General features: G+C 37.4%; 1 protein-coding gene across 6 annotated transcripts in view; it reads right to left on the bottom strand.

Annotated features, from left to right (window-relative positions):
* The window catches only part of slc25a47a (solute carrier family 25 member 47a), a 32777-nt gene that overhangs the window by 19811 nt on the left and 946 nt on the right, over positions 1-12020 (bottom strand). For 2 of the 6 annotated variants that reach the window (XM_077240263.1, XM_077240264.1), the window contains exons 2-6: positions 10524-10567; positions 8215-8286; positions 5730-5906; positions 4113-4377; positions 207-439 (exon numbers count right to left, since the gene is read on the bottom strand). In XM_077240263.1, the coding sequence (XP_077096378.1) occupies positions 207-439; positions 4113-4377; positions 5730-5906; positions 8215-8286; positions 10524-10567 (791 nt within the window). Of the gene's footprint in view, positions 1-26; positions 440-4112; positions 4378-5729; positions 5907-8214; positions 8287-10523; positions 10568-12020 lie in introns of those variants that run through there. The other 4 variants (XM_077240266.1, XM_077240265.1, XM_077240262.1 and 1 more) reach the window with 3 other exon arrangements.

Below are 12020 nucleotides of genomic sequence, written 5' to 3'. Positions count from 1 at the left end.
ATAAATTATGCATAATTACGTGCAACTAAACCAAACCCTTATCCTAACCTACCCCTATAGTAAGTACATGTAGTTAATTATTATTACTCAGTACTTAAATATATAATTACACTGTAACAACGACACCTTAAAATAAAGTGTAACCGAAAATAATGTGATCATGAGAGCTGGTCCAGAGACGGAGATCTGAGCACACGAACACTGACCTCGTACACGGCGAAGACCACCATGTTCACGGGAAACGCACGCAAGCAATTTATTCCCAGACTCCTGAAGAAAACCCCAGGGCCCTCGTTCCTCAGGGTCTCTTTAATGCAGTGAACGAGTCCTCGATATCTCCTGTCCGTCTGAAGACGAGCTTTAATCACGTCCATCGGTGTCCCGACAGACCAGCCGGCCATTCCTGCGACTCCACCGGACAACAGCACCACACTCCACTCTGATAACACAAACATAGAAACACAGAGACTAGATCAGACCAGACTAAACCAGATCAGACCAGACTAAACCAGATCAGGCCAGACTAAACCAGACCAGCCGGCCATTCCTGCCACTCCACCGGACAACAGCACCACACTCCACTCTGATAACACAAACACAGAAACACAGAGATCAGACCAGACTAAACCAGATCAGACCAGACTAAACCAGATCAGGCCAGACTAAACCAGACCAGCCGGCCATTCCTGCCACTCCACCGGACAACAGCACCACACTCCACTCTGATAACACAAACACAGAAACACAGAGATCAGACCAGACTAAACCAGATCAGACCAGACTAAACCAGATCAGGCCAGACTAAACCAGACCAGCCGGCCATTCCTGCGACTCCACCGGACAACAGCAACACACTCCACTCTGATAACACAAACATAGAAACACAGAGACTAGATCAGACCAGACTAAACCAGATCAGACCAGACTAAACCAGGATCAGACCAGACTAAACCAAACCAGCCGGCCATTCCTGCAACTCCACCGGACAACAGCAACACACTCCACTCTGACAACACAAACATAGAAACACAGAGACTAGATCAGACCAGACTAAACCAGATCAGATCAGACTAAACTAGACCAGTCTAGACTAAACCAGATCAGACCAGACTAAACCAGATCAGACCAGACTAAACTAGACCAGTCCAGACCAGACTAAACCAGATCAGACCAGACTAAGCCAGACCAGCCTGCGACTCCACCGGACAACAGCACCACACTCCACTATGACAACACAAACACAGGAACACAGAGACCAGATCAGACCAGACTAAACCAGATCAGACCAGACCAGCCGGCCATTCCTGCGACTCCACCGGACAACAGCACCACACTCCACTCTGATAACACAAACACAGAAACACAGAGATCAGACCAGACTAAACCAGATCAGACCAGACTAAACCAGATCAGGCCAGACTAAACCAGACCAGCCGCCATTCCTGCCACTCCACCGGACAACAGCACCACACTCCACTCTGATAACACAAACACAGAAACACAGAGATCAGACCAGACTAAACCAGATCAGACCAGACTAAACCAGACCAGCCGGCCATTCCTGCGACTCCACCGGACAATAGCACCACACTCCACTCTAACACAAACACAGAAACATAGAGATCAGATCAGACCAGACTAAACCAGATCAGACCAGCCTAAACCAGATCAGGCCAGACTAAACCAGGCCAGCCGGCCATTCCTGCGACTCCAACGGACAACAGCACCACACTCCACTCTGACAAGACAAACACAGAAACACAGAGACCAGATCAGACCAGACTAAACCAGATCAGACCAGACTAAACCAGAGCCGGCCATTCCTGCGACTCCACTGGACAACAGCACCACACTCCACTCTAACAGAAACACAGAGACCAGACCAGACTAAACCAGACCAGACTAAACCAGATCAGACCAGACTAAACCAGGATCAGACCAGACTAAACCAGATCAGACCAGACTAAACCAGGATCAGACCAGACTAAACCAAACCAGCCGGCCATTCCTGCAACTCCACCGGACAACAGCAACACACTCCACTCTGACAACACAAACATAGAAACACAGAGACAAGATCAGACCAGACTAAACCAGATCAGATCAGACTAAACTAGACCAGTCTAGACTAAACCAGATCAGACCAGACTAAACCAGATCAGACCAGACTAAATTAGACCAGTCCAGACCAGACTAAAGCAGATCAGACCAGACTAAGCCAGACCAGCCTGCGACTCCACCGGACAACAGCACCACACTCCACTATGACAACACAAACACAGGAACACAGAGACCAGATCAGACCAGACTAAACCAGATCAGACCAGGCTAAACCAGACCAGTCTAGACTAAACCAGACTAGCCGGCCATTCCTGCGACTCCACCGGACAACAGCACCACACTCCACTCTAACACAAACACAGAGACTAGATCAGACCAGACTAAAACAGATCAGACCAGACTAAACCAGATCAGACCAGACTAAACCAGAGCCGGCCATTCCTGCGACTCCACCGGACAATAGCACCACGCTCCACTCTAACACAAACACAGACACACAGAGATCAGATCAGACCAGACTAAACCAGACCGGACCAGACTAAACCAGAAAAGACCAGACTAAACCAGACCGGACCAGACTAAACCAGATCAGACCAGACTAAACCAGAGCCGGCCATTCCTGCGACTCCACCGGACAATAGCACCACGCTCCACTCTAACACAAACACAGACACACAGAGATCAGATCAGACCAGACTAAACCAGACCAGACCAGACTAAACCAGAAAAGACCAGACTAAACCAGACCAGCCGGCCATTCCTGCGACTCCACCGGACAACAGCACCACACTCCACTCTGACAACACAAACACAGAAACCAGATCAGACCAGACTAAACCAGACTGTAAGGACACTCACTATATTTCATATTTCTGTAAAAGAGTTTTACTGTATTTTAATTTATTTTTTATTCTAAACATTTTTTTATCATTCTTATTTCTTTTGATTATTTTAATTTAGTCTATGTAAAGCACTTTGAATTACCATTGTGTATGAAATGTGCTATATAAATAAAATAAAAAAATGCTAAAACTTTACCAAAAAAATGATTTAATAATGTCTACATGTGTGTCTGAACGCACACCGAAGAGAACTGACTTTAGGACCCAGCGGAACAGCTCATTTACTCCATATAGAGATATAAGCCCATCTAGAGCAGGGGTCGGCAACCAATTTGTCATAAAGTGCCATTTTTAAGTTTCCGAGTTCATCACTGTGCCATAATCTTTCCAATCAGAGAAAAAACATGAAGTGATCAGGTCCGCATGAACGGAGTTTCCACATGCATCGCAGTCATTTTAACATGTATGGAATGTTTAATAAGGACTCTATACACTTGGTTGAAATTTATAGCATTAACTATTTGCAGCGGAACGAGCTTTAAGGTGTCAGTTGGATAACTTGTTTGCTGATGCGCAGTGGTCAGCGCCACCACTCTGACCAATGGTTTATTAGAGCTGCACGCTTTCAATGACTTGTGCAGTTTAATAATCACACTTTAATAATATTAATAACTCCTAACTTAATAAAACAAGCTGTTACTACAAGGAATTATTACATCAGTATGTAGATCTGTATATAGGTGGGAGGTAGGCTACTTTATCTGAATGAAATACACACACCCCTCTCGCGCTTGCTTGCGTGCCAGCGATTAACCCTCCGCGTGCCAGTGTTGGGTTGCCGACCCCTGATCTAGAGTCATGAAATATCATGATATATTATTATTTTCCACAAGAGGTCGACAAAGTAAGATATTTAGAGCTGAATTAGAAGGGTTATGCATGAAATTGTGAGTTATTTTAATTTTAAAGTTGAAAGAATGTGAGGAAATGAGCTTAAATTCGTATTTATTTATTTATTTATTTACTGCTCAAATCTAGTCATTTAAAGGTTTAAAAAAATTGCACTAAAAAATAAAAATATTTATTCAAATTGAAATAAAATAAGTATAATTTTAAAATTTCAGGTCATTTTGACTCGCGAGGGAAAGATGTGTTAGATGAGTGTGAGGGCAGGATGAAGGTGTAAACGCGTGGAGTGTGTGCACTCACCGGGCTCCTCCTGTCCCGCTGGCGTGAGTCGGGAACACAGGGTGTTGTAGGTGAGGAAGTACGTGGCGAACGAAGGCCCGTCTCTCAAGGCCAGAGGAAGAGCTCCTCTGTAAAGCCCTGAAACGCCCTCGTGTTTAGCGATGCTCAGCAAACAGTGGATCGGCCCGCTGTATCGGGGCTTCCCGGCACACACTCCCCTGCGCCGGCTCTCCGTCTGACACTGAAGACGCACTTTCACCAGGTCACCCGGAGACATCACAGAGATCTGAGCAAAAACACACAGTTTTCATGACTTAAAGGGATAGTTCACCCAAAAATGAAAATTCTGTCAGTCATTACTCTCCCTCAAATTTTCATTTTTGGGTGAACTATCCCTTTAAAAGTGGTTCATACCAAAGACATTAAAAATGTAGTTTTAAAAATCGTCCAATACGCAACTGTAACAAAATATATATTGATATCTCAATAAATTAGCGTTTATGGCAAGCCGTTTTAACTTTTATTAATTTCCAGGATATGAATTCTTGATATCAACAAATACATTTTCACTAGTTAAAATTATAATTCTTGATATCAACAATTGAATTTCAACTAAAAACTATAATTCTTGATATCTGTAATTGTATTTTCACTAGTGAAATGTCACCATAGGCTGCCATTCAAATTCAATTGTTTATATCAAGAATTGATTTCTTACTTATTGAAATTCCAATATCACATATCAGAAATACAATTCTCACTAGTAAATAGCTTTATTTTTTATATCAACAATTACACAGTTACTAGTGCAAATGTATATTCTTGATATCAACAAATGAATTGCTACTAGTAACAATGTTCATTTTTGATATCAATAATTCCATTTTCAATAGTGACAATGTTAATTTCTGATATCATGAATGTGATTGTTATTTGTAAGAAAGCCAATTTGGATTTTAAATTATATTGATAACAGAAATACATTTTCAGATATCAAAAAAAAAATTTTTTACTAGTAGCAATTCAATTGTTGATATCAAGAATAAACAATTCAACCAGTGACAATTGAATTATTGATATCAGGAATTTGCATTTTTACTAGTAACAATGTAATTATTGATATCAAAAATAAAGCTTTTTACTAATGAGAATTGTATTTCTGTTATGTGATATTGGAGTTTCAACCAGAAAGAAATCAATTCTTGATATCAACAATTGAATTTGAATGGCAGCCTATGGTGACATTTCACTAGTGAAAATACAATTACAGATATCAAGAATTATAGTTTTTAAGTTGAAATTAAATTCGTGATATCAAAAAATAGCATTGTTACTAGTGGAAATGTAATTCCTGATATCAAAAATTCCCATTGTTACTAGTAGAAATCTAATTCCTGACATCAATAATTATAATTTTAACTAGTGAAAATTGAATTGTTCATACAAGAATTCATATCCTGGAAATAAATCAAAGTTAAAACGGCTTGCCATACTATGAGCACAAGTCTGACTATTGTTTCCAGGACCATTTAACCTTTTTGAATCATGTCCATGATTTTGCTGTGTTTTCACACAGCAAGTGCCAAAACCTTTACCAAGATTCGTAAAAAAAGAAACGTAAAATATTTGGTAAAGCACCTGTGCCACGCCGCCCGCCAGGCCGGACAGGAAAACGTCTAGTTTGGAGTTGTGAGCGCCGGTCCCGCGGAGCTGAGCGAGACACTGGAGACAGTTGCGGTACGTGCCGAACACCACCGACGAGGTCATGGATATCGTGCTGACGGGCAAAGACATTCCCTTGAAGAAGCCGTGAACCTGGAGCACACAAATCACATCCACATTCAGGCCAAAAATACCAAGTCCTGTTTCCAGTCCAAATATCAAACATTTCTTAAATCAAGATGCATTTACTAGATGAGTGAAATGAAATAAGACATGGGCAAATAAATAAAAATGAAGTGAGTTTTTGGTTATTTGTTATCTGCCAATGGGGAAAGAAAAATATTTTTGTTTCTGTTTGGATTAAAGGTGCAGTGTGTGATCTTTAGCGGCATCTAGTGGTGAGGTTACAAACTGCAACCAACAAAAGTTATGGTGGCCGACAGGAAGTGATGTTTTGATGATTCAGCAATGAGGTTTCTTTACAAGGATAAATTAAGAAATTATGTTTACTTAATTATTCAGTAAAACTGCTCATTCTAAGGCAATAAAAACAAAACAGTTCATTATGCAACATAGTTGTACATATATTGCATATATTATATTAACATATATTGCATTTCTGTCAATAGATCCTATTATGTAAACATTACACATTGCACCTTTAAGATTATTTTTCTTATCCCGTTGGCAGATAATTTAGCTTTTTTTAAGCATCAAATCACTTAATTTTGATTAATTCCCCCAGAAAACAGGACATAATATATGAAATTTGTCATTTTACTCATCTAGTAAATGCATCTTGATATAAGAGTTTTTAGATATTTGGACTGGAAACAAGACAACAATACTGAGTAAGACATTTATTTATTTATTTATGCAGGCCAAAAATCTACATCTCTATTATTACAGTACTTTTATTCAGTAACTTTTGCATTCACAGGGTCATCATCATCAGTACTTGTGAATTGTAGTCATAGTTGTAAAGCAACGTCTGTTGTCGGTAAATGTGCAATATAAATAAAGTACTGATTACATGACAAAAATTGTAGTTAGTAACTTCTAGCCTCTGAAACTGCTCGCGTATTGGACACAAATGAAAGAAAATCAAAAAATAAATATTTTACTGTATATTTAATTTTTTAAGATAATGTTTTTTATTTCATATTTTGTATTTTTAGGGGATTTTAATGTTACTAAATTAAACTTATGCAGTAGTTACTTTCACTTTTTTACCTGAAAATGAAATTTTCAACAAACTGAATCTTGAATCTGTCGATCACAGACTGAAGTTTGGTCTCTTTTTGAAGGAAACACTCAGCAGATTATTGCTGAAGTGAAAAAAGTTGTAACATTTTACATTTATTGTGATGAAAAATAAAAAAAAAGATTTTATTTGAAATATATTTCATGTATATGTTCACAAAGCAAGTGCCATAACCTTTACCAAGTTTTGAAAACTCAAAAAAGCCCGGAGAGCACCAGATGGTTATGCTAATGTGTTCTGAATACTTCTAGATCACTTTTGACCTAACTCATTTATGACTTAGATTTGAATGGGATTATTCTGTACCACATTTATACATTAAAACAAGAAAATACATTTAAAAGGGTAAAAATAAGAATTATGGCTAATACTTTAGTTTAGGGTCCAATTCTCATTATTTAATCAGATGCTTACTAGCATGCTATTTATAATTTGCTGTTTATTAGTACATATTAATGCCTTATTCTGCATGATCATATACATCTCTTAATCCACCCCACACCTAAACTACCTAACTAACTATTAATAGGCAGTAATTAAGAGTTTATTGAGGCAAAAGTCATAGTTAAAAGTGAGAATTGGACTCTGTGACTGAATTTGAGAGAATCAATAAATTAGGAATAATTTACTGCCATTGTGTGAATAATATGCAAGCATGAAATCCATACAAAAGCAACTATAATCTGATTATGAGCTTTTTAAAATGTAATGTAATCTAATTATAAGTAGTACATTTTTGGAATCTGATTACATGATCCAGACTACATGTAATCGGTTACGACAGAGCACTGGATATTATAGTTTACTACAGTAAAACCATAACAAAACATGGTAACACTTTATTTTACAGTGTCCTTGTTACATATGTTGCATGTACTTACCATCGTAATAACAGTAAATTGTGCATAATTACATGCAATTAACCCAAGTAAGTACATGTAGTTGCTTAATATTACTCACGACATAAATATATAATGTAACAATGACACCTTAAAATAAAGCGTAACCCACAAAATTGTTACTTCTAAATTTATAAAACAACATAGACATATTTTTTATAAAATCTAATAAAAAGACAAAAGCAAAATTACTAAAATTCAAATGAAATTGATTCAAAATTTAAATAAAAAAACGAATATTATCTCAAAGATACTATAATAACCCTGCATGAAAGCAATGATGTTAAGCATTTCTCACCCCTTCTTTTTTGCCGGTCTTTACGATGCACTGCCAGACTCCAGTGAACTGTTTCTGAGTCTGGATTCGGACCTGTGCAGATGCTGAACAAACTTAATCTGGAGGAGATCATATTATTCATGTCTGGAGTTAAAGGCACAGTGTGTAAGTTTCGCCACTGTTTCAAAACTGTGCGTGGAATCATGGGACTTGAATATGAACGGCTCATGAATAAGCAAATGTTTTAAAGTTTTATTAACGTTATTGTGAACACAGCTGTTTTTATTACTCTTTTATACTGCAGTTGCCGCTCCTTTCGCTTTGAATGAATGTTTATGTTTATTTTAAGATTAAAGTTATGATTAACGTTCACCGCCTTCTTCTCTGAACTTGAACTTTGTTACGGTTATGTTTGATCACTTAAATTCACATTATTATTTTTTTATTCCAATGAAACAGGCTGAATAACTAATTCATGTCAGTTTGTTTTATTAATTTGAACTGTTGGGTAACGCAGCGCTGTTTCACTCGATCAAACAAATCACACTAAAACTACATTGAAAGTTGTGTTATATCGTAACTTGTTGCACTTTGCAGTAAACTAGATTGATATTAGAATATCGTTTTAATAAAAGCTGGATGACTGTTGTTAAATGGCATGCAGTTCATTTTAAAACATTGTATGGAGAGAAAATGCAGTATTACAAATAAAACTCTTTCTGATTATGCTACACACTTGACAAATAGTGTCTGATTTGCTTTCTGCGGTAAATCAATAAACAAAAAGAGATTCAAAAAATAAGAGCTAAAATGATTCGTTTTGCTCATCCGTCTAATAAAACATATTAAAGTGTCTTTGATGTTTGGATGGTTTCTACAAAAGTAAAGGTGGAAATCGAGGTTAGGGCTGGGTATCGTAACAAAATATCCGATACCGATACCGATACCTTGACTTCGATACCGGTTCCTGATCGATACTTTTTTCGATACCAATTTTATGAAACCAGTTTTAACAATATAACATTACCTAAAAAATTATTTTTTTTTTTTTTCAGTCAGTGTGTTGACTTTTTTACACATATTTTGAGTCTGTAAAAAAGCACCAATGCTAAAGTTTTCTGTTTCCTAATCATTTAACAACATGTATTCTTTACTTCAATTAGCTCATTTTTCTTAATGCATTGTTTAACAATGAAACTGAATGAAAATGAATTGAAATGCATTACACACAGTCACCCCTGATAACAGATCACTCTAAATTGTAATTTAGACACATGCATTTTCTGTAAAGCTCATTTGAAACGATATGTATTGTGAAAAATGCTATAATAAATGTGAATTGAATTAAATATAGACTACTGGGGTGCGGGATATATGCTCGCGCTCAGCACACATGAAGCTTACGCAAAGCACTGGCGAAAGTAGCCTAATGATTATGGATGTGTCGGGAAACGATAGCAAGGAGATATTTTAATTGTTTATTAATGAACAAGTGTTTACTAAACGTGTTGGCTGCAAAGATGATTATTGCGAATTTGATGCTGACTCGTCATCCCTGCAGTAGTGAACGCGCGCGCCTATATGGATTAGGTAATCAAACTATTTATTTCTAATTGTTTCGTTTAGAAGTAGACATATTTTGACCGTATATAGGACTATTCTTCATGTCTGTGAGGCAAGTATCCTATACGCTGAGTTTTGGTTTATATGTGACGCGCTCCAGTTCTTGTAGTCGAAGACGGATACACTTTCTACTCTCGAGTGTATTCTGGGCGCTTTTAAGTGCCTTATCAGATTTACCGTGTTGCCTTCTGACATAGATAGGTACACTTTTGATCATTTCCACATATTTTCTATCTATCTGGGTTGGACGCTTACACACACACACACACACACACTACAGCCACACGTGCGACGAGCGACGTCTCTGGGCAGCCGCGTAAACTAGTGTTTTTCCGGCACAGCCAATCATGCTGCATGTTTATTGTTTCACTGACGTTGACGAGATTAACCACTTAGGTACCGAAACTTGGTACCGAAAAACCAGACATGTTTCGATACTCGGTAGTATCGAGGCAATTCGGTCGGTACCTAAAAAGTAACAAACTCGGTACCCAGCCCTAGACATCACTGACCGGCGACCAATGACACGGGCCGTTAAAACGGCTAATTTCTCTGGATTGTTGGAAACATTTGGGATAATGTACAGTAAATACACAACTCAACAAAATATATAACATTGTTCTAGTGGTTTTTGGATATTTTAATCCAGAAATCTTACATATTGTGCCTTTAAGAGTCTTGATAAACATGCAGTAAAATGAGTTTACTTTGACAGTATCCAGTGGATATCCGACCGCTACGCCACACGCTCCTGTAAAACAGCAAATCAAGCGTCTCTGAAGAACAGTTTGTCTTGCATTATGTAATAATAATCATGCACTCGAATACGACACATACCAATATCAGTTTTTTGTATGTTTAAGTTTCCAATAATTCACATGCAGAACAAGTTAAGTTTTAAATATTCAGTATGTTTGGGAGGAGCTGCTGAAAAGTACAAGTTTTAACCGATGTTTCCCAATCCTGATCAATATGTTCAAACTCTTCATACACAAACACACCAGGTTCAACTCATCAGATCATTAGTAGAGGAATAAGACTTGAAATGAATGGGTTAAAGAAGGAAGACGCCCAAAATGTTTAAAGTCTGCGTGTGGTGATATCATGTTTTTAATGTTGTTTATATGTGGTGTTTTTAATATGCTTTAACTCAAACCATGTGTAAATTCATAAGTCGACAGCATTGCTGAGTATTTTCTGCTTAAAACTGCAGTGAACCAAAGACAGTCTCAAAAACACGCTTTGAAATCGCTGGTGTTTCTGACGTCACAAACTACCTTGTAACCAATCAGATCAACGTGTGATCGTCAACCAGTGGATCTCTGAGTGAGTGAGTGAGTGAGTGGAGGCGGGGCTCATTTGCATATTCACAGAACCGCGCATACTAAATGAGGCAAGGGTGTCGAGTTACATTAAAGCTATGGAAAAAGCGTTTACATATGTAATTTTGGTGATCAAAGATGAGTTTTAAGGGGTTAAAATTATTGACTAGAGGGGGACTTTAATACAATTTGACTCCAGGAACAGAGATGGGAACCTCTGTCTCTAAACACTAGTGCTAATTGAGGATTTTGACGTAAAGCTTTTAATATATTATATCATATTTATGCCTTCATCTGTTTTATATCATTTTTTTATACATACATAAGTGAATAATGGTGTAAATTAAGTTTACATCTATACTCCCTCCATGGAATTCTATATAGAACTTTATATGGGTTCTTGACTCAATTTTCACCCCTTAACTGTCATTTTTGAGCATCGATGTGAAAATGCACTATCCAAATATAAATGGACGATGTGGATAAACAACTTCAAAAAATGAAAGTGTAACAAAGTTATTCAAGCACTTTAAGTGTTGTTCACATGATCTCCTGTGCCAATAAAAGTTGTGCTTTATTCAAAATGATGATTGTTTAATGAAGACGTGACTGATTGAAATGTTGCGCTTGGATATGTGTATATATATATATATATATATATATATATATATATATATATATATATATATATATATCAGTGTGCGTTGTGTTAAACATGGTCTTTAACCATTTTTTGTGTCTCAAATGAAGAAAACAAACTAGCATCTGGCAGTTTTTAGACATGCGTGTAGTGATGGTGTAATAATAGATTCCAATTTCCAAGAAATTAAAGCCAAATGAGTAGCCAAACTATTGAGATGAGAATGAGTTTTAACTCATTCA

The sequence above is a fragment of the Siphateles boraxobius genome, unplaced genomic scaffold (assembly GCF_051911475.1).
Source record: "Siphateles boraxobius isolate OS27281-9 unplaced genomic scaffold, OSU_SipBor_1 222, whole genome shotgun sequence".
NCBI classification, from domain to species: Eukaryota; Metazoa; Chordata; class Actinopteri; order Cypriniformes; family Leuciscidae; genus Siphateles; species Siphateles boraxobius.
The sequence above is the reverse complement of the archived record's forward strand: the minus strand, read 5'-3'. Positions and strand labels throughout refer to the sequence as shown.